The 16,900-nt window shown below is 44.3% G+C and overlaps 1 protein-coding gene across 4 annotated transcripts in view; it reads left to right on the plus strand.

Moving 5' to 3' along the window:
- The first annotated feature begins 295 nt into the window (after positions 1–295).
- The window catches only part of Nfia (nuclear factor I A), a 335,086-nt gene continuing 318,481 nt past the window's right edge, over positions 296–16,900 (plus strand). For 3 of the 4 annotated variants that reach the window (XM_075946347.1, XM_075946349.1, XM_075946350.1), the window contains exons 1-2: positions 5,359–5,744; positions 10,783–11,314. In XM_075946347.1, coding sequence (XP_075802462.1) covers positions 5,718–5,744; positions 10,783–11,314 — 559 coding nt within the window. In that variant the 5' untranslated portion in view covers positions 5,359–5,717. Of the gene's footprint in view, positions 401–747; positions 817–5,358; positions 5,745–10,782; positions 11,315–16,900 lie in introns of those variants that run through there. The other variant, XM_075946348.1, reaches the window with a different exon arrangement.

Consider the following 16,900-nt stretch of genomic DNA (forward strand, 5'->3'; position numbering starts at 1 on the left):
CTTCTCATCTCCAAAAGCCTGCTGCGAGCTCCGCAAACAGGAAAACTTCCCCTGTGCCAAAACCGGGATCCCAGGAGCCGGGCCTACTGAGCCAGGGGCCGTCCTGCAGCCAGGAGCCCCGACCCGAGCTTGCGCTGAAGGCCGGGGCTCCCATTGGCCACGCGCTGTCGGTGGAGGAGGAGACTGCGCCGAGCGGGAGGAGGGGAGGCCCGGGCCTGTCCCTGCCCCCTCCGGCCCCTCCGCCTCGTGCGTGGTTACTATGCAAATTGCAGCGATTGCGGAAATAAACAAGGGGGTAGGGAGAGGCGAGAGGGGCTGCCGAAAGGATCGCAACTTCTGCAAAGTCTCTTACAAGCACACCAGGCAAATCCAGAGAGAATCTGAGAAGCAGCCAGCCCGGGTTAGACTGGATCGCTTTCAGAAAAGAGAGAGAGAAAGAGAGAGACTGCGAGAGAGGGAGAGATTGTGTGTGTTTGTGTGTGGGAGAGAGAGAGAGAGGGAGAAGGAGAGAGAGGGGGGGGGGAGAGAAAGAGAGAGAGAGAGAGAGAGAGAGAGAGAGAGAGAGAGAGAGAGAGAGAGAGAGAGAGAGAGAGAGAGAGAGTTCTGCAGTGGCAGAAGCCTTTTGATTTGGAGTTAAAAAAAAATATCCAAGAAGCCTGCAATTGGCCAGCAGCTTTAAAAAAAATCTCTTCCGGGTTTTCAACGGTTCCAAGTTTATTTGGCTATTTTTTTTAATGCAAAAAACAGGGGACAAGCTATGAAGCAATTCGTCTGAGCATTTTAAAGTTTCTCACGTACTCTTTTTACATTGCAATGGTACGTGGTACATCTTAAACTTTCTATTTTACATTTATACTATATGCGTTATATAAACAACGGTAGAATGGTTATGCTTAATGGCTAAGACTTTAAAATTTCTCTAGCTCGAATATGCACTTAAGTGATTGCTGGGTAAATGTCTATTGTGATGGTTTTCTTTTAAAGATACAGCTTCGTGGATGGCGTTTGTATTATGTGTAGCAGAGAGACCGGGTTTCTTTTTCTTTCTTTCTTTTTTTTTTCCAGGATTTGAAAAAATTGCTGAGCTTAACAGATTTTTTTTTCCTCCTAGCGCTTGCTCGGTTCCAGAAAAGGGGGAAGGGGGAGGAGGGGATCCTGTACGTGCTCGGCTCTGTTAAAGACGTCTGGCCTCTGCAGTCAACCTAACCCGAAAAGAACTGTCTGGACCAGAGAATAATTGACGATTCGATCCTCTAATCAATGAGACAACATATGAGATTGACAGAAGCTCTATCCAATCATGAGAAAGCTTGGGTGTACAATGGCTCGTAATAGCCTTAGGGGGCGGGGCAAAGGAGATCTGAAGTTCTCTGCAGTTCTGAAGGGGGATGGCGTGTTTGTAGTTCAAGCTGTCAAAGATACCAGCCCTTCCGGATTTAGCAATCACAATAGGAAAGATTTTTTGAGTTTAAAGGAGAAAAAAGCTGTTTGGGAGGATTTTTGCATGAATCCTGTGTGCCTTTTAACTTTGCTCTTTTGGAAACTTCTGCTAGAGTAATATTTAACCTTGCATTAGCTGTTGTTTTTAATACTCAGGGAAGTTGATAACTTGTAGAAGAAGAGGTTTAACTTGTTTGAGAAATCACTGAGTGTTACAAAGCTTCTCACTGGTTCTTTTAGAGTCTTTGGCATATCAAAGGGAGAGAATGCTTCACTTGTGGAAAGACAGCTGCTCTATAGATTGAAAAGGAGGAGGGAAGGAGCAGATTTTCTTGAATTCTATCATTTCAGATGATGGTCGGTAGCAAAGAGCATTTTAAGAATCACCAAGTTCACACTTCTCCTTGTGACCACAACTTTACTGGAGATACATGTGCGGGAGATGACCCACTGTCCCCATTAGCTGCTGTCTGGCCTCTTGTTCAAGTCCTTGCCATCTGTATGATGGAAACCAACTACCTTAGTTTGTCTTGGAGATATAACTTGCGGCCTCTGACTCAAATATATCAACCACCTCCTAATTCTGTAGGGAATGAGTGGAAAATAATATGGACTCCTTACTTTTTTAAAATGTGAATTTAATGCTCATCCAAGTATTTCCCTAGGCCTTGTGCCTTTAGGTCAAACTTGGTTTGGAAAGTTGATCTGACAGTTCGCTTGTATCCTCAATTCAGCAACACGATTCAACTGGGGATAATATGCAAGTTAGAGAAGTCTGCACAGGAGTTACCAGCAAGTCATAAACTAGTGAAGGAAATGCTGGGAAATGCTAGTTATTAGAGCTAGTCTTGGTAATAACTATAGAGCAAATGGTATTGTCACTTAGGAATCCAAGTACCGTCTTCATTATGTTGGGCATTAAAATCTAAATCACATTAATACAATTTCCCAATTAAGTAGACTAGAAACGAGAGGTATTTCGGATGTATGTAGAAGTGAAACTTTATTGACGTAATTTATACATCTAAGAGGATTTCACTAAAGCTGGCAAGGTAACGTTTCTGCAAATAAAACAGTAAATGCAAGGCTGGGCTCTGTGCCAGGGAGAATATGGATAGCAGAGAGCATGGCAGGAACCTCCTTTTTGCAAAGACAATCCAGTTTCAAGGCAGCCTCCTACCACTTGCAAAATAAATGACTGGAGTAATGTTTCCAATAAGGGGTTTACCCTTCCTAACAATGGGTCATTTATATGATTGCAATAAACCAGTTTTCATATATCACCTGTGTTTCCTACACTCTCTTTTCCCTTCTCTTTGCCCCTCCCCTCCCTCCCCCCTCTTTCCCTGTCCTTCCTTCCTCCCCCTCCCTGAGTATCTTTGTGAACTCTAGACAAGGATTTACTTTTGCAACCTAGAAGAGGGGAGAAAGTTAGACATGCTTTTTACCCTGTCTGTCCGCTCGGGAACATCTGTTTCTTTGTGTGTTTAAATTTATGCCTGTTGGAGAGAAAGTTACCAGAAGCCATTCTGTAACTGTAACTCTTCTACAGTATTTTTTCTCAGTTTAGTTTGTAAAGGCTGTAGTTGGAACTGGGCTTTGTAGTGTTCCCCCGCCTTCCACCCTCCTCCGGAGCGGGGGAGGGAGCGGGAGCTGGCACAGATAGGAGAGAAAGCAGGAGCGGATGTGGAGGGCTTTGGTGCTGAACTTGGATCCAGCCCTTGCCTAGAGGGCGCAAACAATCGTCCCATATCCAAAAGTCTTACGAAGGGCGCCAAAAGTTACTTAAGATAATATTGCTAACCGCAGAATGCTGGAAATCGCAGGCACATCCACTGCTGCAACAAAAGAAGTTTCTAAAGTGGAAATATCAGCATTCAACTACTTTCCCAATTTAAAAAAAAAAAGAAGGCATGGCGGAAGCCAGCTATTTTTTTTAATTCCCCTTGAGAATCAAAAGTAAGAAAACAGACAGATGTGAAGTGTATCTTTATATAAATAATAATAATAAAACCGCTTTGGAAGAGAGCTTCCCCCAGAGCACACACGGGACAATAACTTGTCACTGTGCCTCAGTTACATGTTGGGTCCCTCAGCCAGAAACTTCTGTCGAGGAAACTTGGAGAGTCTTGAAGTTATAGATCCCAGCAAAGGGTTTCCTGGCCAGGAATGTTTCTCTAACTCCTCTTAGCTTGGAGGACATTTCTTCCTTACTGAAAGACACGAGGAACCAAGAAAAGGCTGTTGCTTAGTTTGGTGAAATGGACGTCCTAACTAAAGGTTGAAGTTATTATTTTTCTTCAATCCTTAATAAGTAATGGGACAGGTTTCCAAGAACATGCAAGAGCAGGGAGTGGGTGGGAAAGAATGGATTCTTGAGTACTAGAGCAAATACTATAGCCTCAACCCGACTAGAGAAGAAACACAACTTTGGAGATGCAGGCTGCTGCAGAACGTTCTAGCTGGCCTTCTCTAGTACCATTCTTGCCTCTTCCAAAAAAAAAAAATGTGAATGAAAAGTGCCCAATACTCCATCAGTCACCCTTCTGTCCGGTGGGCACGCCTGCAGACTCTAGCCTTGTCACCTCCACCAGGGAGTAGATCCCTGACCTGTGTGCCGGTGTCGGGATCTGAGGATTTCTGAGAAGGGTTGGTAAATACAGAAGGCTGCAAAACTTCAGGAAGAACAAGAGGAGAAAATGAGAGTCTGGAGGAGACAGGTATACTATTTTTTTTCCTCCAGGAGAAAAGAATCTAGAGAGAAAATATGAAGTTAAAAAAAAAAGAAAGAGAAAAAAGAAAGCTGGAAGAGCAGGCTTGTTGGCAACGTGCCAAACCCTAAAACCGCCCCCCCTCCCGCGCGCCAAAACAATACTTTAGCAAACCTAAAATAATTGCAGGAAGCCCTTTTCCATTTTCAGAAATATTACCAGTGTGTGTGGCTGGGGGGGGGGGGAGAGGGAGGATTGGGGATCCGCAAAACTCACCCTTCTAGAGGGGTCTGGGGAACGCGGACTCGTATGTTAGCCCATGTCCAGTTCTGGGCTCCCTTTTGGGAATACAAACATATCCCTTTCCTAAGGGGACAGCCCTTTCACAGCTTTCCTTCTCGACACACAGAAAGATGTCCCAGCTAAAACACTGTTGTTTCTGACGTGACAGAACTTTTTGGGGGCTTTTGTATTCAAACCCACCAGCTCCGACTTCTAGAAGAGAACAGCGTCCGCTCCTGACTCTCCGCCTTCCTTTCTCCAGATCCCCATCCCCCGCGATCTGGGGAATCTTTGGGGTGATCTTACTATATTCCCCAGCACCGGGATAGTGACTGCTATAGGGCCGTGGCTGCCCAAAGTTAGCAGGCTATTGTGCATAATTAGCTCCGCAGAAGACACTATTCCCACAGAAAGCTTCGCAGGAGAGATTACAGTGCTTTGAGCTTTACCGCATTTCAGAGGAAGGGGGGAAAAGTTACCTAGAAGGTCTGATTTTTTTAGAGGAAATTTGCATACATGCAAATGTATCGCGCGCCCTTCTCTAAGGCTTCTAGGGAGCCCACCCAGCGGCCCACAGGGGTACGGAGCGCCCTGGCAAAGTTGCCCCAATCTTCCACCGACGTCCGCGGAGGGCTGCGGCGCGAGTGGGGGGATGGGGAGGAGGAAAAGTAGTTTTGTTTGCTTAAGCACATCCTGTGGCAGCCTATAGCCGCCCGGAGGACACGCTGAAAACCGCTCCGCGCCGTGTTCCCGGGACCGCGCCGAGCGGGGCGGGGGCGGGGGCCGCGGGAGGCAGCGAGCGCGGAGCAAGCGGCGGGCCGGCAGCCGCGCAGGCTGGGGACCGGTGTCAGCGCCGCAGCCGCCCCTCCCCCACCCAGCCTTTCCCCCCCCTCAACCCCCCCGCGGCGGCGCGAGCGGGCGGCGGCCGAGCGGTGCGGTGCAGAACGCGGCGCAGGCGGGCGCGCGGGCAGCTCGCGGGCACCCGGCCGGCCGGCGCGGGAGCGGGAAAGGGTGCGCTATGCCTTTAACGCCCGCGTACAGTAGACAGTATAGTGGAGTGTAGGGAAACTCTAGGCGGGGTTAAAGTTCAGCGCGTGGAGCGGCAAGAGCGCTGGCTGCTGCAGTTGAGCCGAGTTGGAAATGTGAACGCAAGAAGCAGGCTTGATTTTTTTTTCCTCCCCCCTCTCCTAGCTCTCTCCTCCTCTCTCTCCCTCTCGCACCCACACTCACGCACACCTCCAGCCCGCACACAGACGTGCACTCACCCCCCGCCGCCCGGCAGTTATGTATTCTCCGCTCTGTCTCACCCAGGTAAGCAGCTGCGGGGGCGCGGGGCGGCCGTGTGCCTCGGCGGGAGCCGTGTCTGCGCGTGTTTCTGTGTGTGCGCGCGCGTGTGCGGGGGGGGGGGCTGCAGCTTTAAGAAAGTAACTTTGTTTCCATGCGGGTGCATTCCTCCTGCTCGGCCATTTGTGTGGGCACATGGCTAATGGCGCCCTCTTATTAATGCGTTAATTAATATCGGGGCGCCGGACTGCGGAGCGCCGGGGCTTGCGGGCGCCCCGCACGTGTGTCCGCGGCTGCAGCCCCTGACACGCTGCAATCTGGACTCGGCGTCTGCGGCGCGGAGCGCGGTGCCCGCGGTTCCTCCGCGCCGGGGAGGGGCGGCGGAGTCCCCGCAAGCCCCGCACGCCGGCTGTACCGGGGCGTCCTGTCTGCCCGCGTCCTCCCGCGCCACCGCGCCCCCCGCCGATGCCCCGAACTCTTACTTTTGTTTTGTGCCAGCTTGCGGGCCGGGCCGGGCAGCGCCCCTCGGACGCGGCGGGCGGTGCGAGCCCTTGCCCGTGGGCTCCATGGTCGCACGCCCCGCGCCGGCCCAGGACCTTGCGTCCTCGCCTCCCGCCCGCGGCCCCCGGCCAAAGTTTCGGGGTCGGGCGTGCCCACGCCGCGCAGGCCAGAGAGCTGCCGAGGCCGCGGGTTGGGCCGGGCTGGGCCGCTGCGGGTGGAGTGGGGCTCCGGCCCGAGGTCTAGCGGTGGCCGGACCGGAGTCGGCTGCCCTGCTGCCGCCGCCGCCAATGCACCGCCCGGGAGCCTCAGCACGCAGGACCCGGCAACTTTCCCTGCAACCCCACTCGCAGCGTGGGGTTTGGAGCCCCTCCGCCCCTCTTTCTCGAGCCTCCCAGCCTATTCCTCCCGGTCTCGTCTGCACCACCAGCAAGGAAACATTGCTATTTTACGGCTCCGGATCTGGTCCCGTTTGAATATATTATTTATTTTCTCTGACTAAAAGGCACAAAGTCAGGGTGATTTGCTCTAATTTTTCTTCTTAAGCACGAGCCTTTATACTGCTCTAAAACATTGCAGTCTGACCAGTAATCACCTACATGAAGTTATATGCTTCGAGCACAAGGTTTATTCATGACTCCTTCCAAACCCCGCTACTACTGTGCCTTCAATGAGCTGGAGCTAACGGTTTACCGGGAATACTTTGGAAGACTGAAAGTATCAGTAGCTTTTCCTCTCCCCTCTAGATTCTGGATTTATTTCCCACATGACTTCCCTTCTTACTGCAGTATCTAAGAGTAATAACACTGGCCATTTGATCTCAGAAGACTCTTAAATGCATCTTTTATGTGGAGATGGTCTGTTTGGGATTTAGGCCTCACATTAATAATGGATAGCAGTTGTTTTAGTTATTGTAAAAGCCCCCCCCCCACTTCCAAAGTTACTATTTTAGTAACTTGTGGAAGTATGGAATGAAACTTCTCCAACCACTTCTGGCAAGGTTCACAATTGCATATGGATAAGATGCAAAGTGTAAGATAATTTGAATGAGTTATACTCTGCAGTGAAAGTGCTGAGATTCGAAGGCTGAAATTCCAATTGGCAAAAGTTTGCAGCACAGAGAACTTGTAGATAATGCCAGCAGGCTGCAATAGCAAGAAAGACCCTGATGGACACAACGGTGTCTCCTCGAGTAGGATTTGAAAAGATAAAGTTCTGGTCTGGGGCTCTGCCTTTCTGAAGCATACCTGTGTCTCTACGCAGGCCCCCGGCAGAGTCAGGTATTTAGCAAAGTTGGCTTCTTTTGAGTTATTATCACGTTCAGAAAGTTTTTTTCTTCTCCTTTTCCCCTCCTACACACTTGGCAGCATTGATTGATGCATTCACTAGGCCTCCACACCACTAAGAGAAACGCTTATTTGCTGTAGCAGTTTGGGAAGAAAGTGTACAATAAACAGGGAATAAAGGCTCACTTGTTTTATGAGAGGGTCTTTAAAAGTTGATTTACAATTTATTTAACTTTCTGGAATATTTATAACACGTTCGAGCCAGTTTCAGAAAGAAAAACTTAGGTCGTTTATTGCTCATTTAAAAAAAAATAAAAAGATCCAGGACGCATGGTGATAAGTGTATTCTAACTGTAAGAGTAAGCTCAGTTTGCTGTGTGCACTTTGAAGGGGCTTTACCTTGAGAATGCCAGGCCTCTTCTTTTGATTGAGGATAGGCATATCATAGTGAACCTGCTGAAATCCTGACAGGTCAGCAGAAATTTATGAGTAAAGCTTTGGGGGGAGAACCCTAGTTTCCAGCACCACCACTATTCTGTGGCTCTTCAACTTGGCCTGCTTTCAACAGACCCACATTTTAGATGCCGATTCAAAGCAATGCGGCTTTGAAGCTGGTCCACAGGTTTATTTTTATTGGTGAGTTGTAACAGTCTCATCAACTATGTGTGTAAAATATGACTTGTTTGCTCCTGAATATTTTTGAAATAGTACATAATTTATGGTGTTTTGTTCAGCAGCATGACTTATGCGAGGAGCATCCCCTCACCCCCGAAACATTTATGCTTTCTTTGGACATTTCCTGTATTTTTTTTTTAAGTTTGGCTGATTTGAGAGCTATTTCTATCAATACATTGGCTAAGTATGATTGTCATTTGAGTAAAGCTATATGAAATATTGTGTATTTTTACTCACATTCTCGAAACCTTTGGGGAATAATGCATTGTAAATACTTCTGATGCAGACCTGGGGGATGTAGATGGTCCATGATGGCTAGTTGACCTTATTTTCAGATATTTTATGAAGAGACCTATGGGCATTTGGTTGGCAGGTGAATGCAGTGCTTCTGAACGTGAACTGATGCAGTTTTTAGTTTTTAAGAAGTATTTTAGGAGTATCTTTGGACGTAAAAAAATACCACGTTAGAATGTTTATTTAATGTATTTATTATCATTAATAAATTAATGTCTTAGCACAGATACAGTTTATTTTGGAGGGATTCGCCTTGCCTTGTAAAATGGAGCTGAGTCTTTAAAATGAAAGCCTCCCTTTGGAGAAGGCTCACTGTGTAGTTTCAGGTCGACTTCAGAGACTCTTTCCATGATGCCACAGCCTTAGTCTCTAGGATGTCCTGTACACATCTGGATGTCAGTCAATACGAAGTACAGAGCATTTATGTATTTCAGAACATTTCAAGGATGAGCTCAGAATTTAGTAATGTTTAAATGCTTTGTGGTTTGGCATGTACCTTAGCGGATAAACTGCGACTTGCCCCCTGAGTTTTTCTTCCAAAGGAATAAAGATTCTTAAACATTATACAGTTTTAAAATGCTAATGGTTTATGGTAAAGAATAATATAATTCTTGTATTTCACTCTTTTTCCCCCACTTGAAGAATGCACACATGTTAACCAAAGCGCACCGACCGCTTCTTTTTTTGATTCCTTTTTTGAAAAAGAGCAACTTTTAAAACTGAACTTGAGCCACGGAATATAAAATTTGTGCAGAAAGAGAGAAAAGCTCAATTTTTATAACAATTAAATATACATTATATTATTATACTGTTAATTTAAAGAATCATGTTATATATAATGTTTACATGGTTAATTAAAATTTGTAAAAAATTTGAACAGATTTGGCTATTAAAATATGTTTCCTTCAGTATACATTTGAATGTTTAAAATTATAATAATTTCTTTAGTAGTAGTGCTATTTTTGATATTGCAGCTTCTCGTACCTCAAGAATATATATATTTAGGTTGTTAAAAAATGTTAAAAAGGAATATGTTTATATTTGCCCACTCTAAATCTCCATAAAAAGTCACCAAATATTCCTCTAGTTTTTTATCTTTATTTATTTGAAAGTAAATAATTTATCTTTGTGGCAGAAAGCTGTTATATAAAATTGGTGTGGCCTAGTTAATCAGGAGTTGAATGGCCTCTCTGAGGCATTTGTGAATGTTACTTTTTAACTTTTAAAAATTTTTTATACTTAAAATTTATAACCAACGTCAACATAAGAATCGCATATTTTTTAAAGTAAACCAGGAAGAAAAATTCAAATGCTTTAAATTTTAATTTTCTCTTCAAATTATCTGACTCCTAAAAAGAGATCTGTGAAGGTTTTCCCTGAATCTCCTGTTTGCTGATGGGGAAAAAGCTGAAATATTATTTTTTAAAAATGAGATGATGTATTTTATAGGGTTGGTTGCTTTCGAGGGTCTTCCCAGCTCAGGCCCACCAGCCTGTGAACGTGTTCAGTTGCTAGAGTGCTGTCACGGTGGGCACCCTGTTTACTCTGGGCATGGAGCTCTGCTTTGTTTGGTGTGCCCCCCCACTCCTTTTTTGTTCTCTTTCCATAGTTCGTCATGATTTCTTGCGCATAGGTCTTTTATTTTAGCCAAATGAGTACCAGATCTTCCCTTCTTTCCTATAAAGATCTGACACATTTTTTTTAAATTTTTTTTTTTTTGGTAAAATATCAGTAACTATAATATTTAAAAGAGTAATTAAGATATTCCCAAAATACATAAGAGGCCAGTGAGAGTCTACAGGGGCTCTCCTGAAGGAAAGCCTTTGTTTTCATTGACGGTAGAGATGGGTCTTGCTCCTAGACTTCCATAAACATTTACTGGCACCTGAGTGCTCAGAATTTGCCAATCTGGCTGCTGGGCCCTGGCTACCCTACAGACGGTGAGGTCAAGGCTGAGACAGAATTAGATATGGCCTCCTGGAAATAGGGTTAAGAGTATATATTGTTATAAGCGCTTAGATCAACTGTGCTTGCTATGCAAAGGGTTGGGAAGTAGGCCGCACGGTACAATGTTCCAAACTGTGGAGCAATTCTTAGAAATTTTCTCCCTTCAGATCATATGTAGTGGTACTGAGAGTATGTTCCCCTTCCCCTTGGTTGCCCTTAGGGCCTTTAATATGGTTTTAAAGGAAGTATAATACTTGGGCCACATTCCGTGTGTAATGAAGGATTTCTTTAGGGCAACTCCAGAGGCAAGTTGTCTTCTTTCATGTTGGTCATATTCGTACTCTTGTTTTTATTCCTGTGCCTAGGATGAGTTTCATCCTTTCATCGAAGCCCTTCTGCCCCACGTCCGCGCCTTCGCCTACACATGGTTCAACCTGCAGGCCCGAAAGCGGAAATACTTCAAAAAACATGAGAAGCGCATGTCGAAAGAAGAGGAGAGGGCCGTGAAGGACGAACTGCTCAGTGAGAAGCCCGAAGTCAAGCAGAAGTGGGCATCCCGACTTCTGGCCAAGTTACGGAAAGATATCCGACCCGAGTACCGAGAGGATTTTGTTCTTACAGTTACAGGGAAAAAACCTCCATGCTGTGTCCTTTCCAACCCAGACCAGAAAGGCAAGATGCGGAGAATTGACTGCCTCCGCCAGGCAGACAAAGTGTGGAGGTTGGACCTCGTCATGGTGATCCTGTTCAAAGGTATCCCGCTGGAAAGTACTGACGGCGAGCGCCTTGTCAAGTCCCCGCAGTGCTCGAATCCAGGGCTCTGTGTCCAGCCCCATCACATAGGGGTTTCGGTTAAGGAACTCGACTTATATTTGGCATACTTTGTGCACGCAGCAGGTAAGTGCGATGGAAAGACCTCCTTCCGCTTTCTTGTGTGTGCCCTTCTGATGATCTCTGGGAATGCTGAACCATTCCTGACCTCCTCGTAGGGCAAACCTAGGGCACCGGGCCAGTGAGCTTTCAGAGGTAAAACAGAGTCAGGACAGTTTGCCACCCTCATTCCGTTAAAACAGCAAAGCTGTCAGAGAATTCCCACTCAGGTCACATATGGTAAGTAGTGCTCTCTGAAGTTTCGGTAATGCCGGGGGTGAGAAGGTGTAGTCACCTTTTTTTTCCCAACTCATGGTAAGAGAAGCCTCATGACAACCCTCGTTATAAAGAATAGATTTTAAGCTGGATTGTGGCCTTGTTAAAAATGCATTTGTTTGTTGTTTGCTGCTTCTCTGTTGGGACTGTTTTTAAACTTTTGAGGCCTCTTGCACCTCCTCGCCAATTAAGAAGCTGGAGGTAAGGTTACTATGAAAATGCTGGGCATTTATGAAAGAAAGATAATCACATTGATATCCAAGCTTAGCAGCTTCTTATGTGGGAATTCTCTGCGTCATTTCAAATAGCTGAAGGAAACCAATCAACCAGACTCTAAGCAGGTCATATTAAACGTGACCGGCTTGCATAGCCTGTGTGAAATGCATTGGGAAATGGCTATTGGCGATCAATCCACCGACCTATTTCGATTTGCATGAGATTCACTATTGATTTTGAGACCTGTCTTAGCCGAGTGTGCTTCAGAATTTGGAAGAACGTTCAGGAATCAACTGTTGAGGGCTGGCTCGAATAATGCAGCTTTACTTTGTTCTTTTCGTCTTGTTTTAGACAAAGGCTCATTGTGTTACGTGAAAGCTCAGGTCTTGTGTAACTTGTTGACTTTTTATATGTACATATCAGTCTTGCTAGATTGCCTTCATGGCAGTTACTTAAGCCAGATGGGAGAAAGAAAGTTGTGGAATCCTACCAGTGGCTTGTGCAGGAGCTCCCTCTCTCTCCTCCACACACATTTTTTCTTCTTTTTTCCCCACAATGAAAAGAAAGTATGCTATCTGCAAAGTCAACACTGTTTTGCAAAAGATTTTTAAAATCTGAAAAAAAATTAACTTTCAAAGAAATCGGTTAGCATTTGACTCTATTTTTTTTCAATATACGATTTAGAAGGAGAACTTTTGTTACCCATCTGTCCTTACTTAAGAGCCTGGAGAAACTGACGTTACAAGCCTGTCACTCCATCGTCTCTGTCTTGCTGGCAGGGGAGAGATGTGTATTTCAGAGGATGTGCTCTGAAAATGTCTCAAATATTTGGGCTTTTGAAAATGTACACTCAATTACAACGCATGCCTGTTGCTTTAGCCAGTTCAAGGCAGCCGGAGTTCTCAACAGGAACAAGTGGCCGTTCCTTAACCCCCCCCCCCCGCCTTATCCTTGCTGCCTACTTTCCTTGTCTATAGTAAAAAGCAAAGTTAAAGGTTTTTTTTTTTCAGCATTTGCGTGTGTTAAGTGCCTGAGCATGCAAAACAGTTATAAGGCGTTCCCCGTGCTTTTCTATTGCACACTTTACATCATATGTTTATCATTTAGATATTTATGAAAAGAATTTATTAATGATGGTGAAAGTTCTAATTGGACAACTTAGAGGCTTTAGGATGCCTGCAACGGACGAAGGGTGTGAGTGTGCTTCCTATAAGAAACAACCAAAACTGAAATGTCTGTGGAGTTTCTGTCGGTTTGAGCAAGACCTATTCTGTGCTTTTATGTTAAGCATTTCTATAAGATCTGGGGGAAATTACCTTAAAAGACATGTGGCTGTCTGGCTCTTCCCATTCCCTGGTTCACCTTTCACTGTTGGTGGGTTATTATTGTGTAGTTACTTCCTGTCCTTAAGACAGCACAGTTGAAGGAGTAATGCTGTTGTAATGACATTTGGGAGGTTGCTTAGAAGAGTTAGCATTCTTACAGCTCATGAAAGATTTATTGACAGCCACATGGATCAGACTACCTTCGCTTGGGTGTTCCTCGTGGATCCCAGAATCCCTCCTCAGGCCCTGAATACTAGCCAAATGTCTGGCCATTGGTTTCCAGAGCACTACCGTAATGGTTGCCTGCGTGCCCGCAATAGGGAGCTTGCAAAAAGAAATTTGTAAAGGCCTTTTATTAGGAAACACTTCAGATTTGATTTAAGATATTTTGCGACCTCTTATTTGTGGAAGAGAAGTTGCCAGTGCTGATACGAGGTAGATCGGTCACCTATGTGCGGCTGATTTGACAAGCATCTCTTAGAAGGCTGAAGATTTGTAAACACTAAACAATGTTTTTACCTCCTTAAAAGTTTTGAGGACTTGCCAGTATTGGCAAGAAGCAAAGGCTCTGAAGCGTGTTTCCCCATCCATGCCAAAACCATTGTGGCCTTTGCACCTGTAGTGCATTTTTTTCATTGCTTTGAAAATGTACTTTCTTCCTTCCAGAATGCCTCCTCTCTTCTGCATAACCACCAAAATGAGGTTCCCTGCGCTCTTTAAAAATATGTACGTTGATTATTACTTCATGTACTGGCTTATTTTTTTTTGCAAAACATTAAAATGTGTATACTTGAAGAAAATGAATAATCAAATATTTGTTAAAAGCAGAGGTGATTTTTCCCCCTGAGGCTTAGAGATGATAAAAGCCAGTGCTTTGAGTACAGCCCTAAATCTGATGGTGTTAGAACTGTGTGACTTTGTGTCAAATAAACAGTAAGACCTATAGTGAAGTCACGTGATTCCATAAGCCTGAGACTTTCATCGTGTCCGGTCCATAAAACAACAAAACCATTTTATGTCTTTAATTTGGTCTCTATTTGCATTGTCTTTCCCGTGTATCGTATGACGACTTGGTGGTATTATGGTATCATGGCAAATGGGTTTCTTTGTGGGCATGTAACAGTAAAGCTAATTTATGACTAGCCTTTACCAGATGATCTGTATCAGAATCTACAATATACCCGGCACGTGGCAAGGTCACAATTTAAGTTGTTAAGGTCATAACCTTAGCCACCAGGCATTTGACCTTTTAGATAAAGTTAACCTTTGTTCATTAGTAGGCACTCAACCGAGAACTTTCTGGAGAGTTTTTTCTTTCTTTCTTTTCTTTTTCCATTTTTTTTGAAACTGCTTCTCTATAACTTCTGGAAATGTAATCAAATTCTAAGGATTCTGTTACGTTAGTTAAATTTTGGCATGAGGTTGCACTTTTAAAAGGACTTCATTCTTGGGCAGAGGTAGGTGGCTTTATTTACGACATAAAATGATAGCCACTGTTTGTGTTTGGTCTTACCTGATGTGGAGCAGCAACAGCTCTGAGGTAGTCTTTACGTGTGGTGACGCTTAAAATCTAAAATGAAACAAACGGAATTATGTTTAATTCAACAGCGGCCCTTGCTAATTTGCAGGTGGCAGTGGGCCCAAAGCTGAAGCACATTGGGCCTTTGTCACTTTTTAAAGGTGAGGAGTTTTCTAAGATTGCAAGTATTTTTAGCCGTCGTAAAAAAATCTACTTGGAAAGATTAAGTGACCAAAATTGTCAGCAAATTGCTGCAACTGCTAATTAGCCAATGACAAAGGAACTGATGCCATCCTAATGGCTGTGCGAGTGTCTGTGAGCCTTAAGATGGGAAGTGAACGCTCTGCAGAGGAGCCTTGGAGGGCAGGAGCTGCGGCTTGGTCTGTCTCTGTCCTTGCTAGAAGAGCTGTGTCAGTATCCAGCGGCTTGGTACCCATCCTGGAACCTGCAGGGCAGGCTTACCCATCACCCCACGGTCCGTACCGAAGTCTCCCTTTGCTTATGCTCTCAGGAACATTCATTTTAAGTCGGAACTCTGCTAGTTTGGCTATGATGAGTCACGTGTTTCCATTTCAGTCAAAAGAGGAGCTCTTCCCCATTCAGGTGCACGTTAGCTTTATTTTGGCCTCGTGACTGCCATTCCTTCATATAGTACTAGAGAAAGCCATGATATGCAGATAGACCAGATGGTCATGTTGACAGATTGAGAATTCACTTCCTACTGCTTCAGAGCAGGTGTAAGATGGGGAGTGCCTGTGAGTGTGTGCTTTGTGTGCATGTGTGCACACCCAGGCTGCACCCAGAGCGCTGCTTAAGCAGTAGCAATGGTTTCAGTAGTATCCTAAAGATACTTTTTAAAATGTGAAAACAATTACACATAAGGTTCAGTACATATAAAATGATTTCAAACATTAGAAATTTTGTTATATTTTGTAATTATTCTATGTCCAAATATTTTTTACAATTTTACCAATTTTTAGGTGGCTAAACACATTCATTATAGGGAGGTTGCATTTCTAGTATATAGTCAGCAAATATGTGTGTATATGTGTTTATATTCAAGACTAGGGCTCTACATATATAATTAAACTTTTTCAGAAGCTTAACTCCCTAGCAGAAACGTGTGCACATAGTTCCCATGATTTGTGATGATAAAGTATGTTTGGAAAAAGAAGGGATAAGTCTAATATATGGTGAAACTTAAAATTGAGAGAGACCTAGTCTATATCCCAAATTCCAATCCTGACCTTAAGCACAATGCATGGTAGAATTTTTGGCACATTGATTATATTATATATTATTGATACATGTATACTGCTTTATCTCTAATTCCATAAGAATAGTTCTAGCAACCAACAGACTTGAGATTAAATATGACTTTTAGAGCCTTAAGTGTGTTCTGCAGTAACCTGAGGATAGTAACAATATCCTTTCCCTTGAATGTAGTAACAAAATCCTGTGCTTCGACCATAGTAAAAAAGATGGACTTCAAAGGCAGAGAACTCATGGGAGCACAGGGCAAAAGTTGGTTGAGAGGAAGCTTTTGAATGGAAGTCAGTTTGTTTATGGCTAGGAGGTTTGACTGTGTTGGTTAGAAAGTTTCCCAATGCTATTGGCATGGTTTGCCTGTCTTCCTTCCCACCCTGTGATGAATAGCGTTAATTTAAACCTATTTAAGGCTAGTGTGGGAGAAACCACAGCTTTTGTTGTGGTCAGTGCTGTACACAGTAGGACTGGGTTAAGGCCTGGAACTCCTTCCAGAGGATGCAGAACAGCCTGTCGGCTCTTTAAATCTCCCACAGAAGCAATTGCTCCTAAATGTCAATATAGATTATTGAAACAATACTGAGGATTAGAGGAGAAGAAAAAAATGCAGATTGAGTGTAGCAAATGTGCTAAAATCTAGTTTTGTACTATTCCTTAAGTCATTTCTTGATGGTTATTTAGAAGTGAGAGCTTGCTTTTAAGAATATTATGAATTGTAATCCCTTATGGGATTGGGAGAAGAGGAAGGAGCCGGGTGGAGGAGGGAAAGTATGCACAAACGACTTGCATTGTTAAGGGAAATGTAAAGCCATAGACTTAAGCGCAAGTGGAGCTGCTCTAAGGAGTTTTGGCCAAAGCAGCAACTGTAAAGGATCTCAGACAGGAGGATGTCAAGTGGAGACGTTTATAATGCATATTTCCACTTTGTTTGTTTGTTTTTTAGTTTTGTTTTAGTTTAATTAGTTTGAAACAAAGTTGCTACTTGTAGTTTCAAGGTTCAATTCAAAACTT

Source organism: Microtus pennsylvanicus, chromosome 13 (assembly GCF_037038515.1).
Source record: "Microtus pennsylvanicus isolate mMicPen1 chromosome 13, mMicPen1.hap1, whole genome shotgun sequence".
Classification (NCBI taxonomy): Eukaryota; Metazoa; Chordata; class Mammalia; order Rodentia; family Cricetidae; genus Microtus; species Microtus pennsylvanicus.